At 36.4% G+C, this 18,552-nt stretch overlaps 1 protein-coding gene across 1 annotated transcript in view; it reads right to left on the bottom strand.

Annotated features, from left to right (window-relative positions):
- SLIT2 (slit guidance ligand 2) overlaps nucleotides 1-18,552 on the bottom strand; it is a 278,830-nt gene that overhangs the window by 237,912 nt on the left and 22,366 nt on the right. Inside the window, exons 3-4 of the mRNA XM_031055462.1 lie at nucleotides 17,266-17,337; nucleotides 15,971-16,042 (exon numbers count right to left, since the gene is read on the bottom strand). Of these exons, the coding sequence (XP_030911322.1) occupies nucleotides 15,971-16,042; nucleotides 17,266-17,337 (144 nt within the window). The remainder of the gene's footprint in view (nucleotides 1-15,970; nucleotides 16,043-17,265; nucleotides 17,338-18,552) is intronic.

Below are 18,552 nucleotides of genomic sequence, written 5' to 3'. Positions count from 1 at the left end.
AATGCATGATCCCTCAATAATTCAGGGCACTCATGGAAACCAGACTGCATGGGACTACCTGATATATACATATATATAGATATATAAACATAATCATAACAGTGGTTACACTTCATCAATAGACTCCTATCAACACATTCCACAAGGTGAAAAAATATACTGGGCATCAGTCTTGAAAAATTAAGTTTTAGAATTTCATAAAGGCTCAGATCATCTTGTTTGTGAGCCTTAGGGCTGAACTGAAATAATTAAGACTGTTTAGCCTCTCTGGGCTAATTTCTCATAAACACTGTTCCATACAAGGGTCTTTCCAGTTATTCCCATGTAGATACATAGAGACATTCAAAATCAAATTTTACACAGCTCCATGGTTTAGTTAGTTTTTCCTCCCTTAAATCTCAATGTGACTATTGATGAGAGTGAAATAATCTGAGAAATATCTTTATGCACACAGAGGGTTGCTGCCACACTTCAAATCATAAGCAAGCAGTCAGCTTCTTGAGTTCTAGATATCCATAATTCTAAGTGTTAATTTCAGGTTCTCTTCTGTTAGTCAAGCATCAGAAATCCTGATTTCTGTAAGCAGAATAAACCTAAATCACACATTTAGTGATTAAAAAACACCTAAGAGTGAAAGAACCAAAAAATGTAAGACTACACTTCTGGGATAAGAGAGGCGAGAGACAATGCATTTTAATAATTAGGGAAAAAAACCTTAATCCAGCAACAACAACAACAATCTAGATTGTGATCTTGCAAATCACATGTCCAAATCAGTAGAACAAAAAATTTCCATATAAAAGAAAGAGCTACAATTTAATGACTACTGGAAGACTTCTGATTTGAACACTACTTAAAAATAAAACCATCCCAACATAAATACAAGAAAGTGATACATTTTACTGCTTCTGCATCTACTGCATTTTCAAAATAAATTCATTTATAAATTTACTAAAGGTCAGAAAATGTCTGTCTATGTACAAAAGTATATGCCAAGACCACAAAACTTAGTTTAAAACAATTGTCTTCTACTGAAGCTACATTTGCAGTCCAACAAGATTTTGAAAATAAAACAAACTAACAAAAGAGTAAGTAAAAAAAAAAGAAATAGTTCGTTCACTGCTTCTCTTAGTTAAACAGAGACTTAAACCTCTAAGTCCATTTTTACAGATCCAAAATTACATGGAAAAGCATGTAGGGTAAAGACTAAAAAGTGAGTTTCTAATCAGTTTTTCAGGACAAAAATCTCTGTTGATACTTTGTAATAAATCTATTAAGTTTGGACACTAGACAATAATGATGAACTGTTACTGAAAGGGCAATGAAATTACTCAGTATCTGTATTTTTATAGAAGTTTCATTACATAAAATGACATAATATTGATGATCAAGTTCATCAGGCAGGCTGCCTTTCACTAAATGCAAGAGCAGTCTCACAAGGTCACACAGGATCACACAGAAGGATACTTCACCACCAAAATACTTGCTCTGCTATTTAATGTCTTAAACAGTTAACACCTTCCATCAGCAGTTTCTGTTATTACCTGTACTTCACATACCCCACACAGCTGAGTATACCTTTAACATACTGATGCATCTGCCACTCTACAGACTTTCAAATCTAGAGTTATGGACAGTAAATCAAGTTGTATTAATTAAACTAGCAATAAACAGCACTACTCTCATGTCTCACCAGCTTCTACCCTGTGAGATTGGAACTTCAAATTAGTGCTTCAACACAGAATTCTACTTTGACATTCAGAAGACTAAAATATTTGTTCTTTGAGCACTACACAGATTGAGGGAATACACAAATTACTGATTCCTTATGAATCTTGCATTTTGTATCTTCTACTTTGAATAGCTTTATCCCACTCACTAAATATTCTTTTAGAACTAAGCTTTCTCTACCAAAAAGTTGACTATTCCTTATTGCCTGTGACCAAGAAGATACAACATAACTAATTTTCATAAGGCAATAATGGGAAATATATCAAATACTTCAAAAAGAGACTTAAGCTACTCTTTACACCTAACAAGTTATAGCAGATGCTTTTAAAAGAGTCAATTTGCTGAGTTTTCTATATGGAGATTTTATGAACTAGACTTCATTGAAATACATTTTTCAAGACTACAGTAGGTAGTTCTGTCAATAAAAATTACAGGAAAATGTAAGTGAATGGGAAAAAAGTATGCAGAGCAAGTCTGAAACAACAACCTGGTATCACAGTACACAACAGCCTCCCATTCAACAGTCACTATGAAGAGTTTCTAATGTTTGGAAAAAGCTGCACAAGGAGTCCAGAAAATACATTACTATTTTAAAATGGTTCACTGTTTTACATAGTTCCCCAACAGTTTCACTTTTTCAGGGGACCGGATGCTTCATTTTGCCTGAAATAATACCGATCCAGAACACACAAACATACTGAAACAAGAGTGAGTGAAAAAGATCCCCTTTCTCTCGAGCTGAAACCCAAGGTAAGCACAGTGGATCATGGAATCCAAGACTATAGGTTTGAAAAAACTACAGCTACTTTGAGTAAAAACAACCATAAACATTCCACCACATCATCTTTCCATGTTTTCATAGTGGCAGACACTTAGCACAGTTACCTAGCGGGCTATGCTTCTCCTGGGACAATGCAAGAAGAGAAATTTCAGTTTCACCAACTGAACTGCTCTCTCAGAACTGACATGGAGCTCAAAGTGAAGCACTGAAGAAACAGTGATGAGATATTTCATACTGTCACCATTCAGTTTTCCATCTGAGCTACAAATATTTGTGTTTCTCAACCAGAGAGCTCAGAAGAGGTGAAGCATTAGTGGTGTGAGCAACAGAAAATGTACTGAAGAATTTCTAACATTGAAACAACTTGTAAAGTCCTTTGGTAGTGTCCAGAAATAAACAGATGAGGCACCAGTATAATATAATTCTTTCAAGCTGCAATTCAAATATACTTTTTTTTTCCTTCTATTGTTGAATGGATCTTTAAAAAGAGATTGGGAAAACTTACACAGATAAATTTTTGAGCTCTTCATATTCAAGCAATGTCCACATACTACCTAAAGTATACAAAGTATTTCAAATACTTCAGTTTAAAATTCCCAGAGATCAGTAAAGACTAGAAAAGCATCTCCAAAGCAAAATTATGGTATAAGTATATAAAAGGATTTAAGGACAAAGAAAAAATACCTTTGACAAATGAACAGGTGAAAATACTCAATAAATGAAGCTCAATACCAACAGGCAGATAAAAAGTAAAACCTGGCAATTAGAAAAAAGAATAAGAAAACCTTACAAAAGAGTAAGTAACTTTTTGAAGCAGACAACATTAAGGTACACAAAAAAAAATGTGGCTTGATTTGAGCTAGTGGCAAGAGGCTATTTTAGTTGAAATTGGTGCATATATGAGTTTTACTTGTCTTCTGCATGCAGCCAGAGTACATGAAGATGACGACAGACAGAGGCTGGAGGGAGAGCACATTATGCTCCCAGTAGCAACGTATCCTAACCCACTGAAGTCTGGCCGTGCCACAAATCCATCCTGATGTGTCTCTCAAGTTTTCATGCCACAATAACTATGATCCAGTAGCAATTATGCATGGAGGAGGAAGGGAGAAAAAAAAAAAAATCTTGATTGCACTGGGCACAATGTAATCATCTGCAATTGCTATAATTCACACCCATTTGTTTCAGACTTGTTACAGCCTTCACTGTAACTTGTTGCTGATTCCACTGTATCAACTACATCCAGCCAGAGAAGGTGGAGGAGACTGTGGAGCCTCTCTGGGAAAACGAGCTGTTCCAGTGCTTGACTGTCCTCACAGGGAAGAAGTTTTGCCCTTACGTGCAGTTACACTCCCCACTTTGATTTATGCTTGTTGGCTCACCACAGCAATGAGCCTGGCTTGAGGTTTTTCATAACCACCTCACAAGTACTGGAAGGCTGCTCTTTTGTCCCACCTAAGTAAGTTTCAAATGGATTTTAGTTTAAGTAGATGCAATTCTACCCATAGACCCTATAGGACAAAAGAAGCCCTCAAAGATAACTTGAGAGCTGATCAAAGTTGTTTCAAGTCAGTCATAAATCAGCTGTGCTCTTTAATTAGAAACAGCCTATCCCATTGGGTGCATAGAGAATGAGTCTTCCAAAACCCTAAATACAGGACAGATGCATTTTATCCCACCGCCACTACTTCAGGAAAATCACTGAATGCTTCCAACCCACAAAGATTATTGACAGTAGAATTCATTATTTTTCATTCCTCCTTCAAAGTTAGCCTAGAGAAGTAAATACACTATTTGTACATAGTAGCACAGAGCACCATATAGCTTAGAAATTGCATTCTTCAAAGGAGCATATTCACACCTTCTGTTTGTCAGCAGATGAAATAACTATTACACCCATTTAACAGCTCAGTGAATCTCATTTGCAAAATATACATAACTTTAAAAGAATAAAAGCCTGTTTACATTACATTTCAATTTAAAATGGAAGAACAGGTCAGTAATCAAACTTCTGCACGTTCACACAGGAGCACTTTCTACCCACAACTGAGCCCACAAGGCTCCTTAAGTAGTTCCAAGATCTAATATCAGTTCAGGCTTTATGAGCTCAGAAAATACAGAAGCCACCTACAAAATTATCTAAGTACTTCAAAAGAGAAAGCTAGTGCACAGCACCCAAACATTGCCATGGGCTGGTTTAAGCATGATGTCCAAAATTTTATATGGAGTTAGAATAACAGACATTCGAATAAGCGATTCCTACTGCCTCAATAGAGAAATTACAGACTTAGACTTCCATCTAAAAGGAAGGCAAATCACTACTTTCCTACAAAAAACATTGTGCTATATCTGCCAGAGGCAGAAAATATTTGTGCATCCATGTCCAAAGCCACAATCTGCTGGACTTCAACACATCTGGCAACTGCTGTCTCCGAATGTGACTTGCATGTCATCAAGTGAGAGGAAAGCCCAAGGACTAAGAGCTAAGCAAAAGATTGTGCCAGTTTTTCCATTAAGAACTCTCTGCAAAGACAATTTCTCTAGTCAAACTACTCATAATCTCATTAAGCCTAACAATATCAAGTTCACCAACCACATGAGTAAAAACTGGAATCTGAGAAGTTCAAGGCTGTTCTTACAGCATTTGGATGTCCAAGGTTTTCCCCAGGTCAAGAACCACTTAAGTAGGACTCCACTTTCCAGGCTAAATAGTGACTAGCTAAAAAAGACATTTAAGTTATTCCCCATTTAATTTCAAATATAAATTAGATATTTGTTTCAGTAAGAAAAAAAAAATTCTGAACAGTAGCAGGACACTACTGTGAACTCAGTGTCCTATTTGGAGGCAGTGAAAAGTACTTCTCAGCTATAGTACTACATTGAACTAGTGCATGCTACTTGAAACCTAAGGTATTTTCTGTCCTTCATTTTCTTCTCCAGTGAGTTTGATGTCAAGTCCAAAATTACCACACTCCTCTCCTACCCCAATCAATTCTTCTACATTATGCAAAACAGTATTTTGTGCTGTCAAGAGTTACTCACTTCGCCTTTTTATAGCTTTTTCTTCACTATGAAGGAAAGACAGAAACTAAGGCTGCTGTTTTCTGTATCCCTTACTGTTTCAACAGAAAAGATTTCAATAAATATTTAGTCTTTATTCTTGTTAATTCTGCCTACAGCACTAAAAAGTACAAAAAACACAGTAAAAGTCAGGAAACTGCAGGCAAGGAAGCCTCATCTCAATGCCTGAGAAGGCGACTGGGCAAAATAGTTCTATTTTAGACACAGTAAGGACACAGTGATGACTGGGAGTGGTCAGCACAGATTTAAAGCTGAGAAAATGATGCCTAACCAGCCTGGCAGCCTCCTACAATGAATAATGAACATGGCAGATGAGGGGAAGGCAGTAGATGTTTATCTTGACTTTGGTAAAGGTTCTGACACTGCCATTCATAATGGCTGTCCTCACAGACAAACTGATAGAGTACAGACTACAAAAGCAGATGGTGAGGTGGACTGAAAATTGCCAAAAGTGCCAAGTTCAAAGAGCTGTGGTCAGGGGCACAAAGTCCATTTGGAGAACAGTCACAAGTTATATATTCCAGGGGTCAGCAATGGAACCAGTACCGCTCAAAACTTCACTCACAACCTGGAAGATGGGACACATTGCACCCTCAGTTGCAGATGATACAAAACTGGAAAGAATGACTGATGCACTAAGTCTGTGCATTGCCTTAAAGTAAGACAATCAGGCTGGAGCATTGCTTGAAAAAGAAACTTAGGAAGGGCAACAAAAGGGAAATGGAAAGACCTGAAGCTGGAGAAGACTAACTCCATAGAGCAGCACACACTGGAGAACCACCAGTTGGAAGAACAGTCTAGGGTGCAGGTGAATAAGCAATTCAGATGAAGCCAGCAATGTGCCCTTGCACAGAAGGCCAACAGCATCCTGGGCTGTAATCATAAGATTGCTGCCAGCAGGTCAAGGCATGTGGTCCTTCCCCTAAAATCAGCACTGGTGAGACATCTGGAGAGCAGTGCCCAGTGCTGGACTCCCCAACACAAAAGAGACTGGACCAAGTCCAGGGAAGAACTGTTAAAATGACAAAAAAGGCAGATTGAAGCACCTGTCACATTGGAAGAAGTTGAGAGAGCTGGGACTGTTTAGCCTGAGGAGGAAAAGTCTCAGAGATATCTCAATGTGTATAAATACTTCATGTGTACAAATAAGTGATGTGATTCCATCCCAAGTAAGGAAAACTTTGCCAGACTCTTCTCAGCAATGCACAGTGAAGGGACAAGAGGCAATGGGTACAAATCAAAGAACAGGAAAACTGTATTTCAACTTAAGAAAAGTGTTTGACTGTGAGGGTGGTCACACACTGGAACAGGCTGCACAGAGAGGCTGCAGACTCTCCATTGCTGGAGAGATTCAAAACCCAGCTGGAAGCAGCCTTCAGACACCTGCTCCGATGGACCTTGAGTTAATTGGTAGCATGGATTAGACAATATACAGAGACTTCTTCAAGCCTCCACAATCTTGTGAAGCTCACTCATGGGATTCTATTCTACAAAGTACACCATAAAGAAGGAAACAGAAGTTATAAAACATACTACATGTTTAAAACATGCTACTCCACAGAGTAACAGAGGTTCAAGTATCAGATGAAACGAGAATGATTTTGACAATGCCTGGGATTACTTCCAAGAAAGAAAAAAATAAAAAAAAGCAAAGAAAGAGGGGAGGTGAAGCTGATCTAGTAGGTGGAATTTAGCTGAGGTTTGAACAGATTGTTTAGAAAGACAAGAAAGGCCTGCAGATAGTTCTGATAGGCTTGTAACTGTCTTTCTGGCATAAAATTACCACCGTAAATTTTCACTCAAGTATTTTTCTAGAGCACCTGTACAGACATCCTGCCAAACTAAATCAGAATGGCTGGTGCGCCTTAAAAAAATGAAGGGAGACTTTACCATGTTGTATTTGACTAACAGTCTAGACTATTATTAAAGACAAGCCAGCACAATGAATACATACTATGAAAGAAAATAGGAAAAAAATGTTTCTTCTGATGAAGTTTCAACCAGGCTCTTCATAGTAAATGAGGTAATATAACAGTATGAGTCACTGAAGTTGCAGCCAGATCCCTCATACATTCTGGAGTTTATCTGTAAGACTCCAGATAGAAGTGTGGTTGCTGCAATCAAAATAAGGAGCATCTAAGATAATCTTTCAAATATGCTATATTAAAATGTAATGGCAAGTCAATTTTCACCTGTGGCCACCTAATATTAAATCAGCATTTAAAAAATATTGAACTCATTCTGCAAGAAATAAATATGATTTTTAAAGAGTAAAACTAAAATGTGTAGCTTTAAGTTTAATATCTGTGCTCTATAGAATCCATTTAAAATAGCTTCTGAACAAAAAACACCATTTGAAATAAAAACATTGGCACAACAGCTCTGCAAAATCAGATCTAGCTTCACTATTTTGCAACAGTGCGAATTACCCATTTCAGAGGAAGCAAGAAAGAAGAGCATCCAGCAAACAATGCCACAAAGGATGAGCACAAAACAGATGTGGGAAAAATAAACAGCCTTCCTGCCCTGGAATTTGTAAAAAGGTCTGCAAAGAGCAAACAGGACTTCTCACTGCAATTTGACTTCTAGACCTATAAAAGGAGTCCCATGAGAAAAGACACTCAGATGAATAAAATATAATAAAAATAAATAGCGGGCATTGAGAAGTCTTTTAGAAGAACATTGCTCTTGGAATTAGTTTTATAAAATATTTTGTAGTGTTCTGTAATCAAAATGTAGCTATAATTTAATTTTTTAAAAATCCATTAGAACACTGCATCTTTTTATATACTGTCTTCAAAAACAGCCATTGTCTCTCTCTGATTCAAAAGACTTTTTAAAGATATTCAAGGCTTTCACAAAAGCCTGCTAATACCAAATAACTACAGTAGTATTTTTAAATTATTTTTCTTAAGAAACTATTAATACACATGGCCTGTATAGTTCATTATAATTCATGTACTATAGTCCCACATTCCATTGGTAAGTGATTAACACCACAGGCTTTGTAGTCTCCTCCCTGTTCTAAGAGGAGGAATGTGTGGTGCATTGCCCTTAAACTACGTAAGACTAGCTAGAAGAAGGATTTCTCACATCCATGATTAACAAGGAATAACTGTTCACCCCCTTCAGGGCTGTTCAAAACCAGGTCTCTCTACCTGAGCTCATTATTCTTCCCTTACCTATGACACATCTGTGTGAAGGAATTAACTCTTCAAATGCTCACAGACTGAAGCCACACAGGTGATTAAGTACCAAGGGCACAGGGAGGAGACAAATGTAACATCAAGCAGCCTTCAAAAGCAAGCACATGAATAACCCCACGGGTTTTAGGCAGTCAAACCCAGACTTCCCCAGCAGCTGTAGTCAGACTGCCCAGAATGTACCCCAAATGAAAAAAAATTAGTTCTCAGACTCCAGTAAGGAACTTGCACATCACAATAAAGACCAGCACTCAGTGAGAAAAGAAACTTGAGACTAACTTTCAGCTAAAGAGCTAAGAATTCAATTTAAGAGCTCAGTACAACTTCTATACTGTGTAACACAAGGTCTTATCCCTAAAAAATTTATTTCATTGACACACTTTATAATCAAGCAGAAGATGAAATATTGCTCATTTATCAGCTGTGCTTTTAGGACTGATAGTGATAGAAATGATTCCTGGAACAGTGGTTCTACTGCTAACACAGCATTTTTGCCAGGGATCCTAAAACTCCACATTAGCCTTTACACCTACGTGTCTGTAAATTGGGGGGAAAATTTTTTTTTTTGCTTCAGCTAAAAAACCAAAACTGCATCATAAAAACAGACATTTAACATTTTTTCCAGAAGTACCTGCTGCTAAATTCTGATCACATAGCTTCATAGAAGTGAAATCTAAGGTTTCTAACACTTCTGTAACTGAGAAGACTATATACTATCAGATTCAAAACTCAGGAAAAAAAAGTTCAGCCCAAGCCTGCGTATTCTAGAATTAATTTATTGATGCAGCTCACATTTAAAGAATCACAGAAAATATTGTCATTCCTCTCTTAAAAAGTATTTTTCTACTTGGGATTTACATTTTATTGATAAAGTTAGTCAATTTGGAATAAAACTGCAATCTCATGCCACACATCATAAGAGAATAAAATATTAGCACATAGGTTTATTTTAATCTCTGGACAGCATGGTTTTTTTCCCCATCAGTGATTCAGTAAGTCTGCACCCTGAGAAAGAGCATACATGTAATACAGCCCTTTTCTAGACTAGACAGAAAGGATAGTATTTGTTCATCTAGTCTATTTTGAAGCAGCTGTTAAAAGCCCTTGATAAATGCCCAGGCCTGCTGGGCAGTTATGCCCAAGACAAACTGTATTTGTACTTGTCTTCCTAGATGGAACACTTCACTTCTCAGTCTACCCTGCAATGCATGACTTTGTCAGATGAGATGCTCTGTAACACCCCATACATTCAGAGATCACAGTAACTGCCAAGTTGGTTTTGATTTCGTAACTTCAAAACCTACTAATGCAGTGTAATAGTTTACCACGTTTATCTCAGTAAGTTAGAGCTCAAATGGATAACTCTAACTCTCCCATATATGAATACAACTAAACCCCGCTTTATTTTATTGAAGCCCATTTAATATTTTTGACAAGATGATCTTCTTTGTATTGAGGCTATAATTAAACCCATGTGCAGCTGAAGCTGCACACAGTAATTTGACATACCAATCTGTATCCTGTAAAGAAATCCACCTAGTACTACAGTTTGTTTACTAAGTAGAAAGAACTTTTTCTTGAAGCTATGTAGTTGAAATATACTTTGCCTTCTATGCTATGACACATCTGTAAGTTTCAAATTGTTCATCTACAGCATGTACAAAACAATACCGACTTTCAGTACTACTCAAACACTCATAAGTACACACCTAAGTAAGTGCTCTCCTCATGTTAACTTTGAATAACTTGTTTTAATGTTTTCATGGAGATAGAGCCCAAATAAACGGCAAGTAGGGACAATTCCTCAGTTTGTCATTTTAGAACTGTGTTGCAAAAATTTAGAAAAATCAACAAACCCTAACAAAACATTTAATTCTCGAAATATTTCATGAAAATTGAAATATTGCATCAGTATGCATTGTAAGAAACATGAAAATTCAATGGGTAGATTTCAGTTTAAAAGCTCCTTCATGTACCAGCTTGATGTTCAGCATTCTTTTCTTGAACTCATGACTGCAGCTTACTCACATCATGTAGCTCAGGGGGGCTGCTTTTCAGGGAGGTATGGTGGGGGTATTTAACTCAGACACCAACTCAGAAGTTGAAGTTATTCCTTTGAGAGTAACATTTCATCTGCACACCAGTTTTTAGCAGAAATAGGTTTGGTGGGGGGACTGGTGGCTTATTTTTCCTTTGTTGATGGGGTTTGGGTTGGGTTGGTTTTTTTCCCATAGTTTGCCTTTTTTAAGTCTACACAGGTAACACTTTAGAACAGTTAACAAAATAAATGGACACTTTAAAAATAAAATTTGCTAATTCAAGTATCAAAAATAGGGAAGCTTGGCCTGGAAACTTTTTAGGCCACACAAGTAACCTTTCTCACAAGAGTAATCAGTGAGACCACTCATGCAAACCAAGTTATTCACATGGTAAATGTCTGCAGAATCAGACTCTAAATTAGCATTTTAGGGCCATACTGCTCCCTCAATGGATTATTCATAAATACAGGAAGAAAAAAAGTAAGTAATTTTGAAACTATTGCTGTAAACTCCTCCTATTCTGACATTTTTTCTTGTCATAGCCCGAGCATAATAAGAGCTAGAATCCCAACTACTAGATTTAGAAAACATGTTTGGAAAAATTATGATTGAAAATTTTTCCTATCAGCTGTTTTTTTTTTTTTAATAAATGAAAAGGTAAATGCTGTTCTCCATAAACATGTGAAGAGTCTATTTAGCCCTAAAAAACTTGACAATCCTCTATTTCTAGACTACATGGAACTGTAAAGAAATTTTAGATTTAAGAAGCTTCTTACAGAACTGGTTCAACAGTCTATGGTAATTGTCTTCAACAAAATTTTCATTCCCTCCAAATGACAACAACTTGTAAAAACATTGGCATATTTTGAGAAGTATTTGCAACACCAGAGAATGAAGTGAACTTGGGGATAACAATGGCCTACACTTACTAAAAATTATTTTTAAAGCTGTGTCTAACAGTGTCAGTTTTCATAAAGTGGAAACTTTCAGTTTATCTTCATCTTGCTGTCTTAATACACTATTTCAACTAATATAAACATCACACCCAAGATGACAGCTTTATGAAGAAAGAAGAAACAAGTTTTTGATTTCACATTCTCATAAGGAATTGTTTCAAAAAGTTTTGTCCCCCATAATAAGCAGTGGTCTCTGGAAATCCATAAGTGTTGTGAAAATCCTCCATTTCTTGACCCTTTCTGTCTTCCTGCCATGAAGCATATTGAAAACCACTGCTGACACATGACTGTGGTCTCTGTAAGAGAGGTTCAAAACCCTAAGAGGCCACATCCAACCCTCTCTCTATGGTACTTGCCATTTACTGAAGAGCCATATACTCTTTAGAGGCTCTGCTCAAGAGCATGGGCTCAAATAAGTTACAGATAAGATCTGCAGGACTTCCTTTATTAAATACTCTAATTATTGCAGATGTCAAGACTGTAATTAGTCCAAGAGTTTTTAGCATCACTTCAGGATGTACCCAAAGGTACAAGTTGTCCCAACTGAACTTCAGTGCTTACAGCCCATTTCTTAATCAAAGAGGGTTGTTTCAGCAGACAGAACATCTACACAACAAAACAGACCATGCAATTCTTCTGTTCAGCAGCCAGTCTGTGAAAAAAATCATATTTGTGGCAGACAAGCCAGTTCAGGCAGCGTTGTACAAAACTGGCTTGGACTGGAGCCTTAAGAGCTCAGCCCTTAAGAGCCTTCAAAGCCATCAGAGATAGGAACTAAGGGAACACTGCAGTGTATAGCCATTTATTTGACTTTAAGACTTCTCCCAGAAGTATCCATCTAAAAGGCTTACAGCAATATCAATTCCACCAGTGTTTCTCTAGCTACTACAGCTTCCACAAACCTGAAACTTACTAAGTTGCAAATTTACACCTTGCTTTTCCCCTCCTATTTCTTAAGTAGCAGGCATAGGCACACAATAGTTTATTGCAAATGAAAACTTTTACTTTCATTCAGGCTGCTGTAATAATAATCACTTTTTACAGCAGTATTCACTGCAGCCTTGGGTTCCATTGCACTTGTACGATTACACTGGTGTGACACAAATTCCCATTGTGGAGCATATTAGGTCTATAGGTCACAAATAGCTTTGTGTACGTACTAACTTACATTGTGTACTAAAGATACGTTATTTTATTAATTTATAGGAGAAACCACCTGGCAGATTTTTATGGATTTAATAAAATTCAATCTTAAGCAGATATCTTCTGAGGAGGTCAAAAGTTTCTCCTCTCTGACATTAATTTTTCAAAGCATTTCAGGTCCTCCCTTCCATTAAAAAGAGCTGAGGATATCCAGCATTTTGAATGATCAGACCTATAAGTGAGCATTCACAAGTAACTCATTAACCAACCAAACAGTTCCTTGGAAATCAGAGTTACTGGTGTAAAAAGAATTCAACTGAAACTGCAGTTAAAAACAAAAAAAAAACCAAGAAACAAATAAAAGCCACCCAAACAAAAAAACCCAAGAAACAAACAAAAAGCCACCCAAACAAACAGACCCCCAGCACTTCACTTAGAGAGATGGGCATTTCTTTTTTTCCCCAAAGAGAAACTACTGTGAAAGCCTGTTGTTCACACTGGAGAGTATTGAAGAACGGGAAATATCTTTTAAAATTAAGCCTGTATACACTAGCACAAGATATTTCAAAATAAGCGGTATTACATGTAAACAATCTTATAAATTAAATGGACTTCATTTAAGCTGCCCTGAAGTTCTCTTACACCCTCTGCTTGCATGCTAAAAGGTCTGTATCAGGTATTCTTTGACAGCAGCTTGGCACATTACACTTAGAGTGAGAATGTGACACCCTACACTCACACATTGAAAAAAAATTAAAAAGCTTTAAAGTGCTTGCTATTTAATGTATAAAAGAAAATACTTGAATGAAGTACCCATAGGTTTCCTGAGAAATCATTTTGGATTTCAAAATCCCAAGGAGATGAACTGGCTGTCAGATAACAATGTGCCTTCATCAGACAGACTTGGCAGTTGTAAGCAAGAAGAATTTTCTCAGCTTTTCCCCACAAATATGAAATATTTGCTCTTAGCAAACAGCTGGGGCAGTTTACAGACATCCTGCATATATATTCAAATTACAAGTCACCCACACACCTAACATGGACTGAATTCCAGCAAATTAAAGAAACTGACAAGTGTTGGAGCAGATGTAATATAACTCTGAAGAAAAACAATCTAACTTCTTAGGTCTAAATAGCTAAGTCTTCAGATAGCATAGTCTGCCTGCTGAAGGGTGAACAAATATAACCCACAAAGTATCCAAAAGTATCAAAATTTCTCTTCAGAACTAGTATCTTATGTAAATGGAAAATAGCTATTGTTTTCCAAATATCAAGGGAAAACCAAAGGAAAAATAAAACAATGTAATGGCAAAATACAAACACATCAGACAAGTAAGTTTTAACTACTGAAGTTCATTTTTCTCTGGTAAAACAGTTCTATACTTCAGAAATATTACCAGTAAAAGCCTTGACGTTTTTCTGAAATTTGTTAATGAACCACATAGCAGGATCTTACTCTGAAATAGTTAAGAAATAAGGCTGCTGATAAACTGTTTTAAAACTTTGTAAGTATTTGTTATCTCAGTGTCAAACCATATACATAGTATGGACCTCTTAATGTTTTTCATGTTTCACATGAGTATTTACTTTGCAATATGAACTACACTGCTATTTAATTTTTTATCTAGACACCATAAACCAAATTTAGGAATATGCATATATTATTCCAATCTATCCCTCAGCAGGAAAAGCTGTTTTAAATTCCTATACTTTGTACAAAGTTGAAAACACATTGTAAAAAAGCATTGAATTAAGTGTTTTAATACTACTTAGAAATGCACAGCCAGTTTTTTTTTCCAAAGAGTAATCTATCTCATTAAAATTTATTTTAAAAAAAGTTACACTACATAACACCAACTTTTTAGGTCAAAAAGTTACTTTGGCTTATTTGAAAAAGTAAGGTAATTATCTCAAGTACATAATATTTCAACTGTTATAGAAATATCATAATTACACTGGTGGTTACTAATTCTCTTGAACAGCTTTGTCTAAATGACCAACCAAACCATAATGGTTTGTGGAGGTTTTCGTTTTAAACCCACAGTGGCTGTGGGTACAAAGCAACTATAATAAGACAAACTATGCTCAGGCCAGTGCTGTTTTTCAATTGAGTACGGTAGAAATACGTCTATAAAGTTAAAGCAGCAGCAAATGAAACACTGAACAAGACCTCAGAGGCATGCTTAAAGAAAAGGTGATATAATGAAAATGCAACAACTACAATGCCTAATAATGAAGACACAAGTCAAGTTCTACAGGAACATATATATTAATATTTGCCAGGCTCCAGACTATGTCCAACAATCAGCATCCTGCCTTTAACAAGTCAGTTGTCCCAAGTTTTGCAATAAACTTAAAAATATTTTCATTTGAAGTTTAACAAAATAACAAGGCACATACTGAAAACTAGCTTGGGAATTACTCATTTTCTAGGTTTCACTGCAACCAAGCAGGTGTTTGTACTTCAGCTTCACCAGATAAGGTCCTCTCATCTCTGTTCCATCTTCTCTCCCCACAGTACTCAATTTTTTTAAAAATCCAAATTAAAATTATTTTTGAAAACTAACAGTTCATATTTTTTCTAAGCTTTTGTAAAAGCTTCCCTCATAAAAAAAACTGGAGTAGAATTCAATCACTGCTATGTAACAAGAAAACATTTTATAGCCAGTAGTTACTTCCAATAAGGCATTGTATAAAACATGAACACTACAGGTCGGAAGCCTTCTTTTGGAGCATTTAAGTTCTCAAAAGTCCTTGTGTATTCAAGATTAAAGTGAAAATATTAGATAGTACTGAAACCATTTCCTACGGGACAATTGCAGTTTTCACTTTGACTCCAGACTGCTCTTGAATGCTCTCCCCCAACCAAGTCCCCTAAACACTGCTTGAGAATTTCTTATTTTTCTTGTGTATCAGTAAGGCTAGAAATAAGAAATTTTAACAAAAAGTATTTAAAAAATCTGAAGCCTGAGTGCCTTAACACACAACTAATTTGACCCCCCAAAAGTTGAAACTTTTAGAATTAAATATACTTACAGCCTCTCCAGTTCTTTTAAATCCTGGAATGCTCCTCTCTCAATAGTACTAATCTTGTTCTCCATGAGCTGACTGAAATATAGAAATTTTTAGATGTAAGTTTTAATATCTCTAAGATAACTTTTCACATTAACAATGGTCATTTAAAGGCAGCCATATACTCTATTAAAAAATCCAATAGCTATAGTAGAGTGACATCCCCTTTAACCTTCTGTATCCCTGTCACCAACAATTTACATGGGCTCATATAACCAAAAGTAGGAAAATAAGCCTTGATAAAAGAAACAGGAATCATTATTAGATTTGCTCATTTACTTAAGGAGTCACAAGTTATAAAGCTACACACATGCCTAGAGGCTGCATGCTCAAATGCACACAGATCACTGCCCTTCGGCAAGCTGTGAGACTCCAGTCGAACAGCATGAAGGTGATACCAGTCTCACACGAGAATAACAAAACCAAAACTCTGAATTGTGGTGTTAGAAGAAACAGCATCGAAAGACTGCGCAGAGATTTTAACCGTAAGAGTATCCCTGTTTTGTAACAGAGTCAAAAATTACTACAATGTTATACTTTCTTCAGAGAAAAAAGGAAAAGGATTTTACAAGACCACTCACTCAAATTAAACCGGCCTTAACAAATAAGCTAAGTAGTTAGCTATTTCCTTCAGAAAGCAACCAAAAACCCAACCAAAAAATGAACAAAAAAACCCCACAAACTATCACCAAATTTTAAAACCTTGATAATGCTTGAAGAAAAAAAATTCAAACAAAGAAACAAAAACCCACCCAAACAAACTATCAAATAATTCCTTCCTCAACTTCAGTGGTAAAGTTTCTGCTTTGTCCAGAAACTACAAAAGAGAAATAATAATCACCTGGGACTTGCTTTTAACATTCACTAAAGGAATAACTTTTTTCTTAATTAACTCCCTTATAGTTCTGGTTGAGAGTACGCATTTATAGTTCACACTGAAAATTTCACAGCCCTAAACTGAAGTAACTCCAATGGTTATTCATCCAATTTTAGCAACTCTTACTTGCAAGCTATGTGCTAAATTAAGTCCTCAAGTTCTCATAATCTTAAGGGGAGTTTAAAAACATTTAAACAAATATTATTTAAAGGAATTGCTCACTTGTGCATAACAGTGTATAACACGTGGCAGAGCAGTTTTAGGTTCAGATATGGTAATACAGTAGCTAAAAAGTGATAACCCATCCAGAAAATGAACTGAAATGTAACTACAACCTCTAGCATCAGTCCTGAGTTATCAATGAGTGAAAGAGAAAACTTACAGAACTCGAAGGTGCCTTAGACCAGCAAAGTCAGTCTTCGTGATTCTTGTGATGTTATTTCCATTAAGATCCCTAAGAAGAATAATTTGTAAGCAGCAAAATTAAAACATTAAAACACTATTTTTAAATTGCTTTGTTTGTTTTCAGGGGCACAGCATTTTCAGAAGTTAGGAGACATAAACGAATGCAACAAACCATTCTTACAATTAACACAATTTGAGTTCCTAATTTCCAAGCAGCTGAAATACGATTTACCTTGAAAACAATAGTTTGAAACTTTGTAGCAGGAGAGCCTTGGAAAGTCAGTTCTGCTTGCCATTGCAAAGCTCATGTTTAACTACAATCTTTACCAATAGAAGAGTTCAAGGCTCTATGTTTGGGGTTATAACTCCGTTAAGAAAAACCACAAGACTTAGCACATAGAGGTATAGCTATCTATATACCTATATGCTACAAACTTTATTTGACTGTTACAAAAACTAACTGAAAAAAATAAAAAACAATTTTCACCATTTCAAGCAATTTTCAGATTTCCCAGTATGGCATAGGGCTTAAATACCTATAACAAATATTAGGTTTCAAACAAGCATTAAGGTTTCAAACTGCTGGAGTAAGTGATGGGAAATAAGGTTTTACCAAAACTAAGCTCTCCACTTGCTACACAGGAAGCTATACTAACTGCAGAATGCAAAGCAAGTTCAGAAGGAACAGAAACGTGTATTTAGGCCCTAGCATTTCTCATCATACTTCTATACTACTTTTTCTTCTCTTTTTCATAACTTTTTGGGTTTAAGAAATAAACATCTTTCAATTCCAAACACTACAAATAAAACCAGACTTGGCAATTCATGAGATAAATTTTTAGGAAGCGGTATTACATGGAAGCTATTCTAACAATTATAGCTCATTCCCAACGTAGCTAGGGGGAAAAAAAAAGTAGCATGTTTTTAAGCGCTTTATACCACATATGGCCAAAACACCACTGTAAAGAAACCACACGAGTCCCAGGAGGAATGTGTCCCTGATACTCTTCCTGAGTGAAATTCACCACTCCAGACGCGCGTTCACATGCCAACATTTAAATGACTTATCAGAGAGTAAGAAATAACGCGCACACCACTTCCACTCTCAGGACCCCTCTGAAGGGCAGCCTGATACAATAAATAACCGGCCAGAAACAGAAGACAGCCCAGCCGCGGGTGGAGGGAGGGATCACCCTTACGGCACCGCTGAGCGCCCTGCGAGCGCGGCTATCGCACCCCGGCGTGCCCTCGCCCGCCGGCAGAT

The sequence above is a fragment of the Geospiza fortis genome, unplaced genomic scaffold (genome assembly GCF_000277835.1).
Source record: "Geospiza fortis unplaced genomic scaffold, GeoFor_1.0 scaffold40, whole genome shotgun sequence".
In the NCBI taxonomy this organism is placed as follows: domain Eukaryota; kingdom Metazoa; phylum Chordata; class Aves; order Passeriformes; family Thraupidae; genus Geospiza; species Geospiza fortis.
This window is presented reverse-complemented; position numbering and strand designations above follow the sequence as displayed.